Source organism: Phoca vitulina, unplaced genomic scaffold, assembly GCF_004348235.1.
Source record: "Phoca vitulina isolate PV1807 unplaced genomic scaffold, GSC_HSeal_1.0 scaffold37, whole genome shotgun sequence".
Classification (NCBI taxonomy): domain Eukaryota; kingdom Metazoa; phylum Chordata; class Mammalia; order Carnivora; family Phocidae; genus Phoca; species Phoca vitulina.
The window spans coordinates 6,371,738-6,396,433 of NW_022589740.1; the positions used below are offsets into that span (position 1 = coordinate 6,371,738).

At 41.5% G+C, this 24,696-nt stretch overlaps 1 protein-coding gene across 2 annotated transcripts in view; it reads left to right on the plus strand.

Annotated features, from left to right (window-relative positions):
- Positions 1–24,696, plus strand: part of LOC116646688 (histone-arginine methyltransferase CARM1-like) — a 281,582-nt gene that overhangs the window by 216,978 nt on the left and 39,908 nt on the right. For both annotated transcript variants that reach the window (XM_032427556.1, XM_032427557.1), the window contains exon 6: positions 22,088–22,265. In XM_032427556.1, coding sequence (XP_032283447.1) covers positions 22,088–22,265 — 178 coding nt within the window. The remainder of the gene's footprint in view (positions 1–22,087; positions 22,266–24,696) is intronic.

Here is a 24,696-nt window from a genome sequence, read left to right on the forward strand (position 1 = left end):
CAAGGCTGATGTGAATGGGGCAGAAAAGTATGATTTTACCAAGCAGAAGGGAAGAGTATTTGTGAACAATATGAAAACAGCTTGGTTTTTCATCTTCAAAAATCAGTCTAATTTTGTAAAATCTGTTGGTCAGGCTTTTTGTTTGAAATCACAGAAGGATGTCACATTGGCTTAAGAGAAAAGAGAATGTATTTATTGGCCCATATAATCAGGCAGTCCAGAGGGCCTCTGAGTAATATAATCAGGCCTCCAGAATAGCTAGTGACGCAGATAAGGTTCTTCCTCTCTGTCTCTCTCTCTCCCATTCTCTCTGTCTCTGTTTCTCTCTCTCCCTCTCTGTCTCTCTCTCCCTCTCTCCGTCTCCTCCACCTGCTTCTCCACTGGAGCTTTGCTTCCTTCTATGTGGGGTTCCTTCTCTTACTCTAGACAGTCCATCTTCATGTCAGGGGAAGACAACTGGAAGCTCCTGAATAACATCTTTTCTGACCCAAGACTCAGAAAACAAGTAATCTCTAGGTCTACACTGAAAAAAAATCTTAGGGAAGTATTTGATTAGTCTAGCTGCCTGTTCTTCTGATCATCACTCTCAGGTGAATGGAGTGCTCTGATTGCCTGGACCTGGTTCCTATGCCAACTTCTGTGGCTGGGGCTGGGGAGGCTGGCTGCACTCGGCTGCCTTAGAACATCACAGGATCAGAAGAGGGGAGTAAGAATATCCCAGACAGAGTGGGTGGTCCTGCGCAGGTGAACTCAAGCCAGGGCCACACACATACCCACCTCACTCTCTCTAAGATAAAGCTTGTGAAAGTCTTTTGTAAATTGGAAAGCATTGTCCAAATGCTAATTGCTGTTATTATTCCTTCTGAGTTGAGTAAAAAGCTCCATTATTTACTGGGGTAAATGAATGCTGGTGGCAGGCGAGCATTGTCCCCATGCTTACTTAGGTGAAAGTAAAGTTGCAATAAATAGGCAGGAGGTTAGCAGCCAATTGAGTAAGTCAGTGACAAAAACAGTTTAGTATTAAACCCAGAAGTGGTGCTTGTTACTGCGGAATGAGATTGCACCTGCAAGACAACTATATGATGACAACGTCAAGAGTTGGGCAAGATGCATTTTCTGCGTGCTCCTGTGTCCCCCGCGCGGTGGTAGGGGATATTCTGGAAGAATAAGACACAACCCCTCTCTTGAATTAATGCTTCACTCCAGCCACATCCCATAGCTCCAAATATGCAGATGATGTCAAGGAAGGATCAGGGCAAATTGACTGAATTTTTCACTTTTCCTCCTGATGCCTTGACAGTCTGTTTCTCATGCTTACTGGGTGGTGTTTAATTTAATTCATGTGCTCGAGGCAGCATGCTCTGCGTTGCAGCTGTGCACAGTTCGTTTGAAAGGGCTTTCTCGGCGAGGCCAAAGGCAGGAAGCTCACTGCCGTGATACCTTGATGAATGGATCCCTTGGGGAAGAAGCGCCTTTATAATGAAGTCACAAAAGAAATCTTCATAAATCCTTGGAAGCCCAGCAGCGCGCATGTGTGAGCGCAACCAAAATACTTCCCAAAAGACCCTGTTGAAGGTAAATAAGGCCAATACTAAGCAGATTTTTTAAAAAAAATCTAACTGCTCTTGCCCAGGCATCTTTCCTGTAGTCACCTCTGGTGCGCGCGCACGCACACTCTGCGTCCGTCTCTGTTGAGCACGCTGCTTCTGCCTCCAGCACCCAGCATCACTTGCTTTTCCAGTCAAAACAGGGAAGAGAAATACTTGTCACTCTCCCGTGTTGATTGATCAGTCGGGTTACTCTTGGGCTAATGAATTTCACCCTCTAGACCAGCATTGCATGTTGGGCCTTGAACTCTAACTTCAGTTAGATGACAGCTTTTGAGAAGAGGAGTATGTGTGTGTGTGTGGAGGGGGCGATGTCTGGAATCACACTTAACCTTATCATGACAACCGTGCTGAAGGTGAATCTGATTCAGTCTCTATAGCAAGAGTGGGAGACAGTGATAGGGGATCCACTGCTTTGTGAGCCTCCCGCTTCCCAGAGCCTTACTTGGCTGGGGCCCTTATCCCATAGCTGGCATCCAGAAAGGCCCCGTCTCCATCTTGACTCCATTCCAGGAAGCAGAGCTGCCTCGGAGGAGGTGAGGATTCACGGACAAATGTTCTTTCCCTTTCCTTTCCCACCTGTGTAGCATTTTGCTAGGGCTCGTAACAAAGTACCACACACTGGGTGGTTGACACAGTAGGAGTTTATTTTTACACGTGCTGGAAGCTAGACGTCCGAGATGAAGGTGTCCACAAGGTTGGTTTCTTCTGAGGTTCTCCTCTCGCCTTGTAGATGGCTATCTTTTCCCTCTGTCTTCACATGGCCTTTTTTCTGTGTGGGTCTTTGTCCTCCACTCTTCTTCAAGGACACCAGTCATATTGGATTAGGGCCCACTCTAATGACTTCATTGTAGTTTAAAGACCCTATCTCCAAATATAGCACATTCTGAGGTACTGGGGGTTAGGACTCCATCATATGAATTTTGGGTGGACACAATTAGCCCATAACAACTCCTCTTCCTCCCCTTATCCTGACTGCTGGCCTGGCCTCTTCCCCTCCCTTAACTGCTGAATCCAGGGCAGGCTTGGCTGGCCCAGGTCCCTAGTTGCCAGATGGGTGGAGCCAGAGAGAGGAACTAAGTGATCTCCCCCCAAAAAGCCAAGAGACAAAGCCAAGAAGCCCTTGAAACAGGTGGTGAAAAGCTTGGCAGACTTGAATTGGTCATCAGAAACTGAGGCTTAGATCTGAGGAGTCAGTTGTCATTAGAGTCTGAGGACGCAAATGAGGAACAATAAATCAAAATGGTGACAGGAGGGTAGTCTGGGCCAACACCAGAGTTAGCACACTCAGCCCCTGGCTCTTTCTATAAATCTGTGCCATTGGGACCTGAGATACAATGGGCTTTAACCCACCCTTACATGATTTATTCAAAATCTGGGCTTTCTCTTCCTTGCTTTGCCATTTCTAATTCATGATTTTGTGACATTATACACATTGCTTTCTCTGCTCAAAATCTCCTTCTGCCCCAGTATTGACCTGGCAGCTCCCACATGACCTTCCAGACTTTACTAACATGTCACTTCTGATGTAAAGCCTATCCAACTCAGTACATTTTTAATATAACTGTTCAGAGATCCAACTGGGTTATCAAGTCTCATGAGAATAGAGACACATCTTTGCACTTTTTGAGTCCCCGCAGATGGAAGATATCAGCAAATGCTTATCCAGTGTCTGTTTTGAATGAGTTGTCTTTGAACCCACTTGGTTTATATGTCCCTTCATGTGTCTCTCGTTCTGCCTTACATAGTGAAGAACGGTATTTAGCTCAGTGCCTTAGGTAGTATACAAAGTGTAGGGAATGGTTAGGAACGTAGACTGTGATGCCAGGCTGCTTGGGTTTGAACTCTGACCCCAGTGGTTACTGGTTTGATGCCTGTATCAGTTTGCTAGGCTTGCTATAACCAAGTGCCACAAACCAGGTGGCTTCAGCACAACTCATTGCTTCCCAGTTCTGGAGGCTAGAAGTCTGAGATCGGGGGTGGCAGGGCTGGTCCCTGCTGAGGGCTGTGACCAAGAGTCTGTGGCAGCCTCTCTCTGAGTGTCCGGTGGTGGTTTGCTGGAATCTTTGCTGTCCCTTGGCTTCTTTTGCATCACCCACATCACCCCGACCTCTGCTTCATCCTCACATGGTCCTCTCTCTGTGTGCACCCCTGTACCCAAATGTTCTCCTTTTTGGGAGAAGAAGAGAACAGTCACACTGGCTTAGGGGCCCCCTCTATTCCACTATGACTTCACCGTGACAGATGGCATCTGCAATGACTCTGTTTCCAAATAAGGTCACATTCTGAGCAACATATGAATTTTGGAGAGACACATCCAACCCGTAACAGTGACTCTTGGCAAATTACCTAGTTTCAGTTTCCGAATTAGTAAAATAGAATAAATAATGTTGCCCTCCTTCTAGGGATGTGTGATCGAATGAATTAATATATGTAAGGCACTTAAGACAGGGCATGGCACAAGGAAGCCCATCATCAGCATTAGCTCTGATTTTTGGCTGTGTGTGTGTTTATCTCCTGCACTAACCAATTGCGGATGGGGACTCTGCTCAGTCCTATTGGTAATGGCATCGTCTTATATACAGTGCAACATACAGCGGAGCACTCTGCTGGACACCCAGTCTCTGATCTGAACCGATTAAGCCAAACGTAAGGCAGGGACAATTCAGAGTGACACCGGGGCTGGAATTCAAAGTCCATCTGCATTGGAGAGATTGTCCCTTTGGTAGATTGCACTTTACCATGCCATTCGCATAGTTGGGTCCCAAAAGGTTGGCCTGGGAGGAATTTGAAACCCTCCTCTTTATTGGTTTCTTCCTGAGGTTTCTTGCTTTCTGAGGAATGCTCAGGGAATGTGGTTGTACATACACAAATGCTGTTCTGTCTCCAGGTAGAGAGAGCACATTCAGCCTGAGCAGCTTACCTTTAGTTGTTGGCATTTGAATGCTTCAGTTCTGTGGTTCTCTACTCAGTTGTGATATTATCACTGCGAGGCAGGAAAAAGAAGGGAAGAGCAATGTGGTATTTCTTCCTCCGAGGCCTGGGTGGGCCATCTGGCAATCTTTAAATCTAGGTGCCAGATTAAATAACATGCTTTGGGTGACTCTTTAAATGTATTATTCAGGGGAGATGTTGTTTTAACCTCTGTGCTTCACACCACTTCCTAGCTGATGGAAATCTTTTCTCTCCTTTGCTTGAAAATTACGTGGAACACAGCCCAGTTGAGACTAATAAATCAGCAGGAGAATTCCTCAGCTGGTCAGAGTAGCAGCTAATGATGGAAAAGGTGGCTGGATGTTTCCTCATCAAGCAAGGACAAGGAAACAATGTGCAGTTGTCATGCAGCAAATTTATGAGGCAGGGTCTGGATCCCAACCGATGCAGCAACTCAGATCTTCCTCTTCTTGCAACCAAAGTGAGGACCATCTCCATGTGGGAGTCCAGGGGCTGGAATGAAAACTACTTGCATGCGGGACAGTGAGTTTGGCATCCAGCCTTGATTGGGTTGCTTGCTGGTTTCTTGAAATCGACAAGTCATGTCACTTTTCTGGGTCTCAGCTCCCTCTTTTGTACAATGAGGTTGTTGAACTATCGCTGATCGTTGAGGTTCCCTTCTGGGCTTTCACTTTATCCATCACGTTTCATAAAGCAGTAGATCCTGGGTCTTCTGTCTCCAGGCTAAACATGATCCCTCTAGTTTCTGACCGCCCCTTCTTTAATTGCTCTCTTGAAGCTCAGTGCCAGTATCTGTGTGATATTGTGAAGATGTATATAATAAGATATATATTTGGTCTTCGTCCGGTTTCTGGCACAGAGCTCCTCTTGAAACCCTTGGAGTTTCCTATAAAGTTGTCTTTTTTATGTTAATGAGGTGACTTTTGGGAAGGAGTGGGGCTGGCTGCCTCGGCTGGTTGCCAGGAGCCAACCATGTGATTAGAAGATTGGAAATTTCAGTCCCAACCCTGACCTTGGGGGAGGGGAGAGGGGCTGGAGATGGAGTTCAGTTGCCAATGCCTGAAGATTTAAATCAGCCATGCCTCTGTAGTGAAGCCTCCATAAAAACCCAAAAGGACAGGGTTCAGAGAGCTTCCAGGTTGGTGGCCACAGGGAGATTGGAGAGAGCAGGTGTGCCTAGAGAGAGCATGGAAGCCCTGTACCCTTTCCCCGGACCTTGCCTAATGCATCTCTTCCAGTTAGCTGTTCCCGAGTTACCATCTTTTATAATAAACCAGTGGCCTAGTAAATGAAATGTTTCCCTGGGTGCTGGGAGCTACTAGCAAATTAATCGAACCGAGGAGGGGGCCGTGGGAACCTCCGATCTGTAGCCTGTCAGTCAGAAGCACAGGTGACAACCTGGCCTTGCCTCTGGCATCTGAAGGGAGTCCGGCAGTGTTGTAGGACTGAACCCTTAACCGGTGGAATCTGATGCTGTCTCCGAGTGGTGTCAGAATTGAGGTGAATTCTCAGACACCCTGGAGAATTGCTTGGTGCTGGGTGAGAAGCCCCTCCACACACACACATCAGAATTGGTCCAGGAACCCGAAAATAATCTCTATCTTCTAAATTGCCTTGTCTCAAACCGAACTTAAACCGCTGAGCCTGTTTTACAAGTAATTCTATGAAACAAGGGACACATGAGGTCAACTCTATTTCTTAATAGTGAGAAATTACCTGAATGGCTCAGCAAAACTGTCTCCACCTGTAAGCTGAAGACTTCATCATCACTGTGCATGAGTGTAAAAGGAAGACTTTTCTAACAGTACTTCGGACACCAAATGTGAGGGGTTTGTTCTCTACACCAACCAATTTTCCAACTGGGGTCATATAATTTAATTTTGACACCAACTACCTAGAATCCATGTCAGTTCCGTAGATTTAAGGGCTCAGTCCCACAAGACCACCCTCGCTTCAGACACCCATTTGTGAGGGATGGGTCCCCGGGTACTATATTGTGTCCATATTGGCTCCTAAGTCAGAGGTTCCCACAAACTCACTCCATTTTGATAATTTGCTAGAACAGTTCAAAAACTTAGGGAAATATCTACTTACATTTATCAGTTTATCATAATGGATATTATAAAGAACACAGTTGAACAGCCAAGGGAAGGGTCCCAAGCTTAGGACCTTCTGCCCCTGTGAAGTTGGGATGCACTACCTTCCCAGCACATGGATGCATTCACCAACGCAGAAGCTCTATGAACCCTGCAGTTTAGGGATTTTTCATGGTGACTTCACCATGTAGGCTTGGTCGTTTATTAACTCAGTCTGCAGCTCTTCCCCCTCCAAGGATAAAGGCTAGGGCTGAAAGTCCCAAGCTTCTGAGCAGTGCTGGATGTTTCTGGTGACCAGCCCCCATCCTGAAGCTCACCAGGAGCCCACCAAGGCTCCTCTCACGAGAACACAAGATGATCCTATCACCGCCACCCTTCCCGGGAAATTCCAAGGGCTTTAGGAGCTCTGTGTCAGGAACTGTCGGCCAGAGACCAATTACGTATACTTCGTATTACGTCACACCGTGTTTGTGAAATCTTGGGCATAAAATTGAAATTGAGAGAACGAAATACACACAGTGAAAATCATTCCCGGACCTCACCTTTAGCCTCGGGGCTTCTTAGTAGAGGACTGAGGACCTTGATAACTGACAGAAACAGATGAAGGGTCTTCCAAGAATAAATTAGTAGGTCACTTGCTGAAAGAGCTTGCCGAAACAGTTGGAGGGGTAACGAATTGGTTAAGGCACCAACTGGCTGGGGATGAAATTTTCTTTGGCAAGCTTAACTGAGACAATGTGTAGTTCAGGACTGTCTTGGAAGAAAGATGCTTTGGAAGTGTAGAGTGATCTGGGTCACTGTGCCCAAATCGTGACTGGATATTTATCTGAAGCAAGAAGGAATGGGATTTGGAAGAAGTTCTGAAACCTCTAGTCGTATATAATCCCTGAATAATCCCTGTAACAAGGAGGCAGAGAAGAAGGAGATACACACTGATCAAGACCCAGATTCTTAAGAGTCTGTGATTTTTAAAGAGTAGAATTAAGTGTGCTTTTATTCAGCCCTAGTTTCTTAGTAGAGCCCCCAAAGTGTTTATTCTATAAATCCTTAATTACATTTCATTTCATAATAGAGTTCTGTATAAGCTAATGGTTTTCTTTAGAACAAAAACCTGTGTTCGGTTGTCATGAATATCCCCGGTGATTCATAACACTGCTTGCTTGACCTTTCAGAAATGTGGATTTTTTTCATGAGCAGCTTTCTTAGATTGGATACTCTTCTTCTTAAGAAGGACCTAGAGAAAAGGAAATTCTGAATGCCTGGGCTACATTTCTGTGACCTGTGCATTTTATCAGCCCTTAGTACAAATGAGCAGCTCCACATACTCATCTGCTGTCTCCTCAAAGCTCTGTGGAGTGGCCTGCACGTCGGGTCTTTCTTCCCCAATCACTGGTGGTTCTTCAAGCCAAGGTTAAGCTAATTATCTGAACTTCACCTTTGAGGAGGAGCCACTTGCAAAGGTGAAACATTTGAGGTTTGGTAAAGTCTGAGACAGTTTTATGCCCACATAACATTTGGTGGAAAATAAAATCCAAGTAACCTTCATCCCTTCCTATTTAAATTGTCAAAATGTTGTTTGGTCTGAATTATTTTATAGCCATGTAGATTTTTTTCAACCAAGCTCCCCACTTTGTTTTGGCCTATAACTAGTTTGCTCATATTCTTTTTTATAACGTCTCCGTCAGCTAAGTCAAGCATGTAATCTGTCAGTCATGTATATATACTGAAGGCTCTAACTTCACATAGTCCTTTGGTGTCAATTTTAAAATCACTTTTGCTATTAAAAACATAAGAATTTCTTGGGGCACCTGGGTGGCTCAGTCGTTAAGCGTCTGCCTTCGGCTCAGGTCATGGTCCCAGGGTCCTGGGATCGAGCCCCGCATCGGGCTCTCCGCTCCGCGGGAAGCCTGCTTCTCCCTTTCCCACTCCCTCTGCTTGTGTTTCCTCTCTCATTGTGTCTCTCTCTCTCTCTCTGTCAAATAAATAAATAAAATCTTTAAAAAAAAAAAAAAAAAGAATTTCTTTCATGACCAGTTGCTATAAAAAAGCAGAGTACTAAGGGTCCCTGGGTGGCTCAGTCGGTTGAGGGTCCAACTCTTGGTTTCAGCTCAGGTCCTGATCTCGGGGTCATGGGATCAAGCCCCGTGTCGGCCTACTTGAGATTCTCTCTCTTCCTCTCCCTCTGCCCCTCCCCCACAGTTGCTCACTCTTGCACTCTCTCTCTAAAATAAATAAATCTTTTTTTTAAAGCAGAGTACTCTTAATAGACTTAAGTCAATTTGAATTTCGCTTTTTCTTATCTATAAAGTAGAAATAATAATGCCTCTGTCACAGAGCTGTGGAATAGATGTGTGATAATAAATAAAACACACCTTGTGGGAGGTAAAGATGTATGATATGTTGATTTTTACCAAAAGCAAAGCCACTAAAATATAATTATATAAATATATAATCATACACCCTAACTAAAACTATAGTTATATAATCATAAAACTACATACTGTTGATATGTCTGCGCAGAGGAAGCAAATGAAAAGTTAGCTTTTATTAATATACTAATATTTAGCATTCTAAAGCCCATAATTATGCTGGAGGCCACAGACCTCTACACCCTGATGACTGCTTAGGGATGGGAAAAATTCCTCAGTGGGGAAACTGATGCATTTGTGTAAGAGGAGGAGGGGTAGGCGGAGGAGGAGTGTCTTCACTCTTTCCTATCAGCCCTCCACTTCTGCGTGCTCCATTGGAGCCCACAAGTACCCCGACTGTAGGAAGCAAAAGGGTAGAAATTGATCTGAGTCCTTAAACCATGCGGCTCTGTTCGGACTATCATGGCTGAGAGGCCCCTTGGTCTGAACAAGACCTCCAGCACTCCAGCATTTATCTCTTGGTCCATCAGCATGTAACAGAAAGCCCAAACTAACACTGGCTTACACCACAAGAGCTTTTTTTTTCTTATCCCCTGTGAAGGGAGCCTGATGGAGGGAGCCTAAGGCAAGGTCACAGCCCCCCACAATCTGTAGTGCCCCAGGCTTCTGGCATCTTTCGGCTACACTAGTCGGGCGTGTGGCTCCGAACCTCAAAGTCACTTCAATGTCAGGAGAGCTGCTGCAACTTCAGCCACCAAATCCGTGTCTTGGTCATAAGAGGAATAAAGGGAGGGATCAAAAATGTCTTTCCCTCAAGCATTAAAAAAAAAAAGTCTTTCCCTCATTTTTTCCCCCTTTTAGGGAAACTTCCTGGAAGGACCTCTCAACAATTTATGTTTACACCTCCTCGGCCAGGTCTTAGTCAGTTAGCCACGCCTGGCTGCCAGAGAGGCTGGCAGAGAGGTGCTCCTTAGTTAGTACATTGTTGCCTCTGGTAGAGAGACTGGCAGAGAGGTGCTCCTTAGTTAGTACATAGTTGCCTCTGGCAGTAGAGGCATCTTACTAGGTAAAAAGCAAAAATGGATGCTGGATAGACAGCTAGCATAGTTGCCACACAAAATGTAACTTATTTGGGCCTTTCTGGGGGAAGAGTAGACCGTGAAACCTCTAGTCAAGGAATTACTGCCGGTGACCTGATTAGCTGTCTCCATGCACACTCCCACTTCAGCTGGAAACTAATCACTAATAAATAGCCTGGCTCACCCAGCACAGGAAAAGGAGGAATAATAGCTAGCATCCATTGTGCGCTTGCTGTTTGCCAAGCAATGCATAATCACTTTATAGGCATTCATTGTTAAGCCTCAGAGCAACCTCTCAAGTCAGTGCTAATGTTATCCCTATTCTACAGATACGGAAACTGGGGCTCCAATTAGTTACTTTGACTGAGATTGCTTGAAAGTAGGTAAGTAGAGACTTGAACTCAGGTTTGTTGTCTCTTAACTACTGCACTATATGCCATCAGAAGAGAAGGAAGAAGGAGGAGGAAGAAAGTCAGGAAGAGGGGACAGAATAAATAATGTCCCAGAAATAAAGTGAAAAATGGTATGTTAAAATAAGATCATTTTAAAAATTTTTATTTTTTAAAGGTTTATTTTGAGAGAGAGAGATTGAGAGCGCAAGCATGGGAAGGGAAGGGGCAGAGGGAGAGAGAATCTCAAGCAGATTCCCCACTGAGCGTGGAATCTGCCATGGGGCTGATCCCATGACCCTGAGATCATGATCTGAGCTAAAATCAAGAGTCAGATGCTCAACCAACTGAGCCACCCAGGTGTCCCAAGATCATTTTTTTTAAGTTTGTACGACTTTCCTACAAATATTAAATGAACATGTGTCCAATATTTTACTTAGCTTATGAATGGGTAAGCTCATAAGATGTTAAGCCTGTCCAACAGGGAATTCAGAGAACTACATGCATACAGGCAGTGAGGAATGCTGAAAAGGATTTGCAGACAGACACAGGACTCATCTGTCCAAAGGGCAGTGATCAATTACATACCACCAGACACAACTCCTTTCTGTTTCTGAGGATAAAGGAATTACCCACACATGATCATCGGTTTTACTTACAGAGTTGTAAATAACTCTAAGACACCGAAAGGCAAATGTAACCTGAAAGGAAGGCATGCTGGATGGGGCACTCTGTAACCTTTTTGTCCATTTTATGGGCTCATAATTTGGAAAAATTTTCCTGACATACCTAAGTTACCCTGTCCTGAGGGGAGTCCTAGAGGGGAGTCCTTAGTCCTAGAGATGCCAGCATTTAGAGAGACAGAAAGAATACCACCCAAATTCCTTTTACCCACATACCCTCCATTTACCCACTACCAGAGATTAGGGAGGGCAAAGAACGATATCTCCTTTTTGAGCTGTCCTAGTGTGTTGGTGATCACTTTCCAAACTAAGATTAAAAATTGAAGCCAAGGCTCCCATAGCACCTTTGGTGAGGTAATTAACCAATCCTTCTTTTTTTTTTTTTTTTTTAAGATTTTATTTATTTTACAGAGAGAGCACAAGCAGAGGGAGAGAGAGGGAGAAGCAGGCTCCCTGCTGAGCAAGGAGCCCGATGTGGGACTCGATGCCAGGACCCTGGGATCATGACCCGGGCCTAAGGCAGCCGCTTAACCGACTAAGCCACCCAGGCGTCCCTCCTGGATGCTTTCTATGCACCAGATCCTCTGCTAGATGAGCAAAGGGGACATGACACCTGCTGTCAGATATTTACAGCCTACAAGGGAAAACTTACCTTCCAGTAGAGGGTAGATAAGCTGGCTAATAGGAAGGACAAAGGTGCGCCCCTCCCCCCAACACATACACAGACAACTCTGAATTGCTTCTATAGACATTTTTTAGTGCTTACTGTCTAGTTTGGTCAAAGCATCCTTTCCACGCCCAGACAGCTTGGCTGCCTCCGTGGTGTTCTTCTTCCCCAGTTATTGAGCATTCTGGAACAACATCAGAGGGAAACCACTAAGTGTATTAAAGTTGCCAGTGTGGTGTTTTGTTTTTTTTTTAACTGGCATCCAAACTACAGGATTGGCAATATTTCCCTCGTAAAAGCTTCATGTGACTTCTGTCACCTTTAGAGACTCTGCAGTTATATAGGGGTGTATACGTACTCGCTCGGTACAGAGATGCTCCTGGACGCCTCAGACTCGGCCCTGAAGTCATCTGAAGGAAAAACAAAAAGAAAAAAGTTCTTTTCCTTGCCTCTCTCTCGCTCCCCTTCCTTCTGCATCTTTCTCCCTTACTGGTCATTCTCTGCCTTTCTTACTCTGTGTGTTGGCCTAATTTTCCTGCCAACTAGGTCTCCTTTGCAAAGGTGTTTTTTTGTTTTTTGTTTGTTTGTTTGTTTGTTTTTTGCACTCCCAACTCTAGCTGGTTCCTCCCGGGGCCCGTTTACTCTTTCTTGGCAGCAGATTTCGGAGGGCCCTGGTTTATGCACGCTGATAATTAGGCACCAGTGGCCCAAGAGAGGGCTTATGCAGTGCTCAGCGTTCTCCTTGATCATAGGCAGAAGGCAGGTGTGTACGAAGGGAGGTAGAGAGACAGCAACCACGGGTACTTCCTCTTCAGGCCCTTCTTAGAGGAGAGCCAAGACACAATGCTATCGTCTCTGGTAAGAGTTATGAACTACCCTGGTTTAAACACACTGATAAATAAAATTGCTTTCTTCCAAGTCTGTCGATCCCTTGTGACATGTCCTTGGTTGCACACTGACCTCCCCTAGGACTCAGTTTTCTGATTGATAAAATGATGGCTTCAGAACTAGTAGTTAGCCAAGAACTTTAGCTTAAGTATTCTGTTTAAGTAAACTAAAGTCATTGACTTTTTTAACAGTAAGGTTTATATTGCTTTTTTAAATGTTCCAACAGATGTTCAGAATTGCCCATTAAGGAAAGGGGTCTGAAAGGAGAGACTAAAAGAAAGATTAATTAGGTATCCTGCTGTTTGCACGACTGCTCGCTGACTTTTTTTTTTTTAATTTAAAGGAATACCTGTACACAAGGAAGGGGAATTAAACCGTATTATAGGAGGGTCTTAAAAAAGGTAACCATCTCCCATCCACCCCACTCATGCCCGCTCACATTTCTCAGTGTTAACTACTCTTGAGTTTCTGGGGTTTTTTTGTTTTGTTTCTTTTTTTTTTGTTTTTAGTTCTTTAGCTGATTACCGTGATAACTTTATATCATAAAGTTATATCATATTTCTCTTTCCTTAATTACCTACTTTGGAGATACTGTTGACTTGAAGTATAATTGAAGAGGAAATTTCCTCTTCTGGTGCAACTCCCAGTTTTCTTTAGTATATTCTTTCTAGATTGTCAGGATTTAGACTACTTCACTGAGTCTTTAATGTTTGTAGGTTGCTTCTGATAATTTTAACCCTCCAGAAAAGCATATTAAAATATAATGACCATATACATGTCTTTCCCTATGGAACTAAGTAGTTTCGTTGGACCCAAAGAAAAGAAAATGTAATCCTGTATCACTGAACTCTTGCTACTGCAAGAAGAATGTTCTATGTATAAAATACAAACTTCTTTTTCTTAAAGATTTTATTTATTTTGGGGGGGGGAGAGAGAGAGAGTGAGCAAGCGAGCATGAATAGGGGGAAGGGCAGAGCAGGGAGCCTGATGTGGGACTTGATCTCAGGACCCTTGGATCATGACCTGAGCTGAAGGCAGACGCTTAACCAACTGAGCCACCGAGGTGTCCCTAAAATACAAACTTCTTATTTCTGTTGAGATTTCTTCCTTCCTCTAGTTGATGTTGTTATTTTATCTCTATTATCCTTTCTCTTATATTTCTTTCTCTTGACTGATCCCTTGTTTTCTTTCATTTGTGATAATTTTAAAACTTCTGAGGCTTTTTGTGTCTGAAAACGTTTTCTGTTCTGTCACACTTTTGGATTTGGGGCTAGGTATAAAATTCTAAGCTCAAAAAGTCACTTTCCCTCAGAACTTGCTTCATTATCTACTAATGTCTTATGTGGCTGATAAGAATTCTGGTATCAGAATGATTCTTGTTCATTTGAGGTGATTTTTTTTTAACTTTGAAAGTTTTGGGGATCTTTCTCTTTACTCCTAGGTTTGTCAAATTTTGCCATGATGTATCTTGATGTGGATTAACTTTTTTTAAAATTCCAGTATAATTAATGTACAGTGTTATATTAGTTTCAGGTGTATAATATAGTGATTCAACAGTTCTGTCCATTCTTTAGTGCTCATCATGATAAGTGTACTCTTCATCCCTATCATCTATTGCACCATCCCCCCCACTCACCTCCCCTCTAAAAAAAACCATCAGTTTGTTCTCTGTAGTTAAGAGTCTGTTTTTGGTTTGTCCCTTTTTTCTTTGTTCGTTTGTTTTGTTTCTTAAATTCCACATATGAGTGAAATCCTATAGTATTTGTCTTTCTCTGACTGGCTTATTTCACTTAGAGTTTATATCCTCTAAATCCATCCATGTTGTTGCAGATGGCAAGATTTAATTCTTTTTATGGCTAAGTAATATTTCATTATATATATAAAATATATTATATATATTATATAAATCATACACACGCACACACACACACCATCTCATTTGTTGATGGACACTTGGGTTGCTTCCATATTTTGGCAATTGTAAATAATGCTGCAATAAACATAGGGGTGCATATCTCTTTTTGAATTAGTGTTTTTATATTCTCTGGGTAAATACCCAGTAGTGTGATCACTGAATCATAGGTTAGTTCTATTTTTAACTTTTGAGGAACCTCCATACTGTCTTCCACAGAGGCTGCATCAGTTGACATTTCCACCACCACTGCATGAGGGTTCCTTTTTCTCCACATCTTTGCCAACCCTTGATGTTTCTTGAGTTTTTGATTTTAGCCGTTCTGACAGGTGTGAGGTGATATCGCATTGTGGTTTTGATTTATATTTCCTTGATGATGAATGATGCTGAGCATCTTTTCATGTGTTTGTTGGCCATCTGGATGTCTTCTTTGGAGAAATGTCTGTTCATGTCTTCTGCCCACGTTTTAATTGGATTATTTGATTTTTTTGGTGTTGAGTTGTGTAAGTTCTTTATATATTTTGGATACTAACCCCTTATCAGATATATCATTTGCAAATATCTTCTCCCTTCATGGACTAACTTTTTAAATTATCCACTCTGCTTCATAGTAGGCTCTTTCAATATGAAGACTAATATCTTTCTTGAGTTCTGGGATTTTTTTTCTATTTTTACTTAACTATTATGTCCATATCAAGTCGACTATCCTTGTATGGCTTCTGTCTCTTTGAGTTTGCTCTACATTCTCAGATTTCCTCAAATTTATCTTACAGATCACTGTCTTGGTCTTAAGCTTTGTCAACTCACCAGTTGAATTATTTTCTAGCGACCATATTCTTAATTTTATAGCAGCCTGTTCTTATTTTATGGCTATAAAATCTCTCCTCTCTATAAAGTTAGCAATTAAAAAAAATAGTTATCTTCTTTCTTCTTGGAGTCATTCATTCTACTTGTTAATCTCCAACTTTCTCTTTCATGCTATTTATTTTCCTCCAGTATCTAGAGGTCCTTGTTTACTGGTTCTTAGTTGATGAATGAAGAACTAGGTTTTGTAGTCCAGATCATTAGTGTGAGTTCCCAATAGGCCTCTCCCTTAAGAAGGAGAGCAGACCAAAGCTTTTGCCTGATGGGAAGAGGTGTTGGCAGGTGAGCTTCCCTGGATGAATATGTGGATGTGGAGCTCATTGGTAGCCTAGGGAGCTGCACTACTGTCAAAATAAGAGCTTTATCCTCAGGAATGGAACTTTGGGTGGTGCTGCCTCAGTGTTCTCCCCTCAGTCTGAAATTAGGATCCAAAGTTAACCCAAACTTGCCTCTGTTTCCCTTTCTGGCTTCAATACCCACACTGGGATCTCTACAAAGATGTGTCACAAGAAGCAGTAGTAAGAACTTCAGCTGCGGATGAGACCCAGTGATGTCAACCTCACAGAGACCATATACTTAAGGTGGGAGGAAGAGGAGCATACTAGCCCACATGATGGTCCTGTGGGCTGCTGCTGTTGTTGGCATTTACTGATTCAAAATTTGGATTTTTCTCCCAACCTCCCTTACAGAAAATCTTTTAGCTCTGATATTTAGGGGTGTAGAATAATATGTTCCATTTTCCCCAAATTCAGTCCAACCCAATCTCTTTCTTCTTCTAGAATTCCCTCAAACTTTCTCCTCCCTTGCCAGCTTTTTTTAAATGTATATGCAGTTAAGATTTCTTTCTGATATACATCATTTCCTGTATTTCTGTGGAATCTCAGAAGTATATTTGCTTAAGGGACACCTGGGTGGCTCAGTCAGTTAAGAGTTCGACTCTTGGTTTCAGCTCAGGTCAGATCTCAAGGTTGTGAGATCGAGCCCCGTGTTGGGCTCCACACTCAGCATGGAGTCTGCCTGAGATTCTCTCTCCCTCTCCCTCTGCTCCTCCCCCTGCTCATGTGCTCTTGCTCTCTCTTGCTCTCTCTCTCTAAAATAAATAAATAAATAAATAAAATCTTTTTATAAAAGAAACGTATTTACTTAGATCCCTAACAATTAGCTTTTACTAATACCTTACAGAAAAATCACTTTGTTGTTTTTATAAAAATAGTATCTTATCACAAAGAATTATATGCAATTCGAAAACTTAACAAAGAAGAGAATTTTAAGCCACCCATAATAATCATCATTAATATTAGGTGAACAGCATTCCACACATTTTTCTCTGAGAATATACAAAGAGAAGAATGACTAGAGAGAAATACTTCTAGGAAAACAGATGATATGACCTGTAGTATCTTAAATAAAAAAAAAAATTTTTAAAAAAAATTCAGTTTAATCCATTTTATTAAATTTAACAGAAGGAAAAGAAACTGAAATAAAAGAAGAGAAATTGCTTACCTTTAAGTGTTTCTTAAACCAGAGAGAAATTACTTCCTGAAGGATTCCTTTAAAGTTGCGGAAAAAGTAAGAAGTTAGAGTAGTTCTTTTTTTAACCTCATGACAAAGATTTACTTCTTGTGAAAAAAAATGCAAAAAAATGAAGTCATCAACACTCTCATATTCTTCCTTCCTTTTTTGTTAGTTACATATTGTTTTTATACTGTCAAGGTGTAATATAATTCTCACTGAAATAGAACTAAAATTCATGTAATTTTTTTAGTATTTGTTCCATAATTAAATGGACTCATTTCTAATGATGCATCTTCTTATTATAGCTTCTTATGATTGAATTCTTTATTTAATTAATCTCTCAATTAGGTGAATTTCTTTTTTTTTTGCATTCTATTTTCCTATACTTATGGGACATAATTTCCTTTATTGCTGCTTTGTTTTCATCTGTCTTCCATGTCTATTAGTTTCTTTCTGATTGCAGAAATCTGTTTGCCTTACTTAATCTGCATTCATTATGATTATCTCAAACTTCTCTATTATTAGCGTAACTTTAAACTTACTATTATAAAATATTTCATGCATTCAAAAGAAGAGGTGAGTGTAAATGTAAGGTATGATGAATACTAACCAGATGAGCATATATATCCCTGCAACCCCAAGAACTAGAGCAATCTAAAATTCCTATTTGCCTTTCCCTGATTCCATGCCCTCCCTTCACTCTCAAAAGTTACCAACATCTTAAGTTTTGTGTTTAGCATAAAAAAGTTTAAAAATATAACTTAGTATATCCTAATCAATATAGTTTACTTTTGAATACATTCAACCTTTTTTTATAAAAGAAATCATGCTATATATTCTTCAGCAGTCTGCTTTTTTCCCCCTAAAATTCTGTTTGTGAAATTAATTTATGTTAACACATGGACCTTTGGTTCTTTCTCACTGTTAAATAGTATTCCTGGTATGGACATATTCATTCATTTCCCTGTTACGGTGATACTAAAAGGATGAATTCTACTGCTGCCACCACCTAAAGTGTGTGCATGTCTGTGCAGCATGTGCACGTGTGTGTGTGCGTGCACATGAGCGTGCCTGCATGGTGTGTGTGCATGTCTGTGTACACACGTGTGTGTGTGCACATGAGCGTGCTGCATGGTGTGTGTGCATGCACATGAGTGTGCCTGCATGGTGTGTGTGCATGTCTGTGCAGCATGTGCACATGTGTGTGTGCGTGCACTTGAGCGTGCCTGCATGGTGTGTGTGCACGTTTGTGTACACACGTGTGTGTGTGTGTGTGCACAGCTTAAGCAACTGATACAAGTGACAGAACTGTTGACAGGTTTTTGAAACCCAGTGTAATTACAAGGAAACAGGAGTAAAACAAGGATGTGATGTGGGTTTGCTTGTAACTTGATGGTGTTCAGGGAGAAGAGACTTTAGTGGAGCCTCCCTCTTTCCTGAACTCTCAGAGAAGGATCAGGTCACACAGGGAAGATCTGTACAGCAGTGAACATGGTGGGTGATGGAGCCTTCCTCTGAGTTAGCAGCCTTTTTCAGCACTTAGAGGGATGTATTGAGGCTCATTTTTTCCTGGAAAGGATCGTTCTAGAGAGTTTCAGTTTTGGAACAATGGTGTATGAAGTGACAGGCTAGCACAAAATTATCTGTACCGAGAATGTTATAAACTAAAAGTGAAGGAAGGCAGCAACATTGACTCAAAGAATAGAGTGTGTCTGATATCCAGAATTAGCTATTCTCATGGCTTAGAGCTATTATTGGTTGAGTATATGTCCTGTTTTCAGACATCTTTGTCAAAGAATTGTATTCAAACTTACGATTATCAAATAAACTCCTTTCCTTGTTTCCCAAAGATTGATTTGCAGGAGATAAATAAATGCTCAGTGAAAAAAAAGAACTGCAAAGTAACCAAATAAGATCGCACATCTTTGATTTAACCAAGTTAAAGTTTTCTTTTCTGCAAAATTCTTCAAAGCAATTAATACGCTAATGGATTCTGAATTGTAAGAGGGATATATATTATAGAGAAGTTTCAAAATTATTTGATCATGAAGCTCTTATGTTTGTGGACTCCAGCAATATATTGGGGGAAATTTGGCTTTCTTCCAGTCATAAAATGTTAGCCCTCGAAGGAGCCTGAGAACAACTCCAGTTTTAAACTTTAATTTTGCAAGGAGGGAGACCAGAATTTATAGGTTTTAAGTGACTTTCCCAAGGTCACACAGCTTTTTGGTGGTAAAGGCAGAACTAGAATTCATATCTTCAGATTCCTGATCTGGTGTTCTTTGAGTCTGGCCCGCAGTAAATGAAGTCACATGATGCAGTGACTTACAGCCAGGCCTATTTGCCCACTTCCATAAACATGGTATTTCCTTCTTTGCCAGTGAAAATAATGAGGCTCAAAATTCTTTCCTTTGAATCCTAAATTGCCCTTCTGACAGCTCATACAATCCTCTCTCCAAAGCCTTGTTATATCTCTGAGGTTCCTGAGGGTTCAGTAGCCTAGGATTATTTTCTGTAAATTAGCCATATAGAGTAATATGTTCACTTGGATATCATTTCATATTGGTCCCTCCAGCAAAACTTAGAAAAGCTCCCCTTCTAGCATTCTGGTCCAAGGGGATGAGGCAGTTTTATATACTGACATGTGGACAGTCTCATACCCCACAAGCAGAATTTAGAAAGGGCTTAAAACCTAGAAGTGGAATCCCTTTGTGGCAGGTAATGGAACAGTGTGTATCGGAAATGTTTAAAATTTCCATACTCTAAATTTGAAGGAAGCATGGAAGTATGTTTCCATATTTAACTGCATTATTTGTCAATGCACTATTGTCATAACGGAAACTTTAATATAACCTGAATGTCCAGTAACATGGTGTTGATTAAATGAATCAAGGTATTTTTATGAAATACCATATAGCTGGTAGAAATTGTGTTGTAAAAAACTTTATGGAATGGTATTTAATACAGAACTTCCCAAGAGGTATGCCAGGACTGAGATACCAATGCCCTTTGTCCCCATGGGAGCTAGTTGGGATCTACTGTGGCCTGAACCCCCAGGTCAAATATCTCAAGCTGTCAAACAAAATATTACACATTTTTATAAACAGAGATATACTCACATGTCTGCTAAGGAATATACTTTGCCTACATTTGGATAGGGCAATACAAATGATCTTTATTTTCATGTTTTTGCTCATCTGCATTTCCCTTTTTTAGTATTTAGTATTCTTTAATAAAAATAATAGACAATAATAATTTTAACTTACATAGCTCTTAATATGCTTCATCTTGTTTTATCCTCAAGCAGGCCTATGAAGTAGGAACTACTATTCTTCTTTTAATTATATAAGTGCTATTTTTAAATTCCATATTTGAAGCTATTAAGAACTGGACAAGTTGACGCAGGCAGCAAGGAAAAGGTGGAAATGAGACATATCTGGAAGGTAGAAATAAGAAAACATAGTTACTAATTGTCTGTGGGAAACAACTATGCTCCCAGGATATTGAGGATTATCGTATATGTGATCAAAACAGAATCAAGGAAATACAAGATTATATAGAAGTTTAAGAAGGCCTAGAGGAATGGTTAGTTTTCAAGAAGAATCTGAGGCAGGATCTTTACTTTGTTGATATTGAGATGACAAAGCATGGTGGTGGAAATGTCCAGTGATGATGGAGCTCAGGTGAGACAGAACCTAAGGATGTAGTTTGGGTGCTCATCCACATTGGAGCCCCAGTAGAGCTATGCAAATGATGGATCCTCCTGAAAAGAGAATATGCAGAGAAGAGCAGAGCACCAAAAACTTTAACCTTTAGTCTTTGTCTCCACAGGGGAGAACCCCACAAGCCCTATGAACTAGACCTCCACGTGCAGAAAGATGATAGAGCGGAATTCCGAGAGTCTTTGGGCATGGGTCAAGGTTGACGGTGCATGACATGTTCAAACAGTATTCTTCCGTTGTTTTTCCTTAGATCAGAGATTAATTTATTTCTTTTTTTAAAAAGTATGGGCTTATGGGGCATATGTTGGTGAGCAGCACCCTAGAAGGAGAGGCTCAAGGTGGAAGGTACCCTAGCTCCGTGAAGAAGTGATCAGAAATGGAAAAGATACAACTGACTCATGACAAATGCATGATATGCTGCATTTATGATGAAGAAAGGGATCAAGTTATGAAAATGCAAAATGGAAGGTCTCTGTGTATAAATACAATGAGCAAACCTAAGAGTCTCAGGGAGCCACAACTTGAACAGGAGTGTCTTGTATATATTTATGCTGATGCGTTCAAGACGTTTATTAGGAAATATATTTTTCAGGCAGTAGAAAGACATAAATGTAATAATGCAATTTCTTTGTCATGTTTGGCATTAAGAAGAAATATATTAGAAATATAATAAATACATATCTCTTCAAGGTCCCAGTTTTAAGGGAATTCAAAGTTATTAAATAGAATGCAGAGGACATCAAAGAAAAATGAGTACATAACTGTAAAATATGCTTCTAAAGAAAGGTTAATGAACATACTATTATTTATTTTTGGAATCAGAAGACCAAAGGATAATTAATGAGGATCAGGATCATTAATTTGTGCAAGATTATTGTACAGTGCTTTTTGGCATCTTCATTCCAGGTAGAATGATGGGAAATAAACTAAAACCATTGATTAAAAAACAGTTCCCCAAAGGTACATGCACATATATATACACACATGCACGGACAATACAGACTCACTCACCCACATCCACACACACGTGTGTGTTTGTGTAAAGAGTCTGGAGGGGTATACATCAAATATAGGGTATACATCAAATACATTAATATAGTTATTATTTGTAGGTGGTACAGTTATAGGTGTTTTTATTTCTTTTATATGTGTATCTTCTAAGTTATGTATAGTCAACATGAAATATGTGTACAAAAAGAAAAATAAATTTAAAGCATTTTATAGACACAGATCTGTCACCTCCCTCTCATCCCTATCACTATGTCAACCCTTAATCTGTAAAACTTATTTTTTTGTAAAAGTCTGTATAACAGTGCTAGCCCCCTGTTTTATCTTCTTCAGATGCTGGTGAAAAATAACCACCTTTCCGACAAGATCATTGTTGTGCCAGGGAAAATTGAAGACATCTCTCTTCCTGAGGCTGTGGATGTGATCATTTCTGAACCGATGGGTTACATGCTGTTTAATGAAAGGATGCTGGAGAGTTACCTTCATTCCAAAAAATGGCTGAAAGCAAACGGTGAGTTGGCCAATTCCTGGTTCAGAATAGAAGCTGACATTGCCATAAGAGTTTGCCCTCCTCTTTCCCCCATATTTAATTTTGGACGGAAAGGAGGAGAGGGCATTTCTATTATACCAGTTTTTTTTTTCTCATCTTAATCTTCCACAAGAGATGAGCTAGTCTCCAGCCATAAAGCCATAGGTGGTAGGTAGCATGCTGCACGGTATGAAATATGGTACAGAGGACCAGTTCAGAGCTATGTGTTTCTATCCCGTTTCCTTCACCATCTTCCTTAATAAACTTCGCCTACCACTTGACCTTTTGACTTTGGTTTTCTCATCTGTATTTTAAAAATAATCTCTAAAAAATAATCTCTAAAGCCCCTTTAAGTGTTGGCTTTCTATAATGTGAGAAACTCTCTGAGATCTATTTGTTCTTTCTGACATATTCTTCTCCTACTGTGTCTCCCTTTCCCTATGATCAGTACATACAATTGAGATAATAGTATAAAATCCAATATTCTTTTTGTGCTTATCAAGTGTCTACATGTGCTAATCAATCTGCATGCATTAATTTATGAAAACCTTCCCAAGGGTGAATGATGGAGGTTTTTAATGTATTTGAAAGGTCAATGCTGAGGTTCTTGGTGATTTTACACTTCTTCCACAGGGGACGTTTGGCAGTGTCTGGAGACATTTTGGATTGTCACAGCTGGGTGAGGGGTGGTATTGTCATCCAGTGGGAGAAGCCACATATGCTGCTAAACATCCTTTGGGGTACGGGACCCCCACCCCATCGAAGAGTTAACTAACAACCCCAAATGTCAACAGTACCAAGATTGAGACCTGGCTTCCTGGGAGGCACCATTCCCATTCCCAATTTATGAAGAGCAAATTGAGGCACAGTGGGAGAGAGCAACTTGGCAAGGACACACCTCTGGTAAATGACAGAGCAGGGATTCGAACCCAGGTGTGTCTGACCCTGAAGCCCACACTCACGACTCCTGCACACACAGCCTGCTTTTCCGCTATTTACTAGAGAAAGTGGACACATTTTCACAGAATGTTTTTTTAACTAAAGCATAGAAAGTAACTGACTAGTTTTAAAAGTGGCAGCTCCCGTCTCACTTACCCTAGCTGTTAGATTATCTAGATTAAATTGGATCTCATTGATAGCATTTTTAAGTTCTGCCAGTTCAGCTTTCATTTCTGCCCTTAGAGACTCTATGTTGCCATTAATCGATTTCTCCATTCTAGCTATCGTCTTCATAACTGTTACCCTGAAGTCCATCTCTGACATCTTGGTTATATCCATATCCATTTGTAGATCTGTGGCAGAAGTCAGTCTCTGAGTCTTTCCTATTTTGGGGGTTTCTCCTCCTAGTCATTCTGTTGAGGGGTGGTTGAGGGAATGTACAGAGTCCAAATTATTGACCACAACCCAAGCAAGATGCACCCGTTTTATATGGACCTTAGGGTTGTCGGCCTCTTGTTCTCCCAGCCTGTCTTCTGGGGGGAGGGCCCTGCTGCGCTGTTACTCAGGCAACCCTGTTTGGGCAGAGTTGCCCTGCCCCCTGTGGGGGGGTGATGGGCTCAGTGGGAACCGGTTTTTTGGGGCTTTTGTTCTCTGGAGGCTTCTTCCGAGAGTCAAAGCAGAAGAGATCATTTCCAACCCTCTGCCTCAGAGCAGAGAGATCGCAGTCTGTTCTTCAGTGAGCTCTCCAGGCCACACTATCTCCATTTCTGTCTGTGCTGCTATAAACTGCAGTGTCCTGGGTTGTGCACCCATCAGCAGGGCTCCCAGTCCTCTCAAAAAATGGTCAGAAGACATGAACAGACACTTCTCTGAAGAAGACCTACAAATGGCTAACAGACACATGAAAAAATTTTCATCATCATTAGCCATCAGGGAAATTCAAATCAAAACCACATTGAGATGCCACCTTACACCAGTTAGAATGGCAAAAATTGACAAGGCAAGAGACAACAAATGTTGGAGAGGTTGTGCAGAAAGGGGAGCCCTCTTACACTGTTGGTGGGAATGCAAGTTGGTACAGCCACTTTGGAAAACAGTGTGGAGGTGCCTCAAAAAATTGAAAATAGAGCTACCCTATGACCCAGCAATTGCACTACTGGGTATTTGCCCCAAAGACACAGATGTAGTGAAAAGAAGGGCCATATGCACCCCAATGTTCATAGCAGCAATGTCCGCAATAGCCAAACTGTGGAAAGAGCTGAGATGCCCTTCAACAGATGAATGGATAAAGAAGATGTGGTCCATATATACAATGGAATATTACTCAGCCATCAGAAAGGATGAATACCCAACTTTTACATCAACATGGATGGGACTGGAGGAGATGATGCTAAGTGAAATAAGTCAAGCAGAGAAAATCAATTATCATATGGTTTCACTTATTTGTGGAACATAAGGAATAGCATGGAGGACA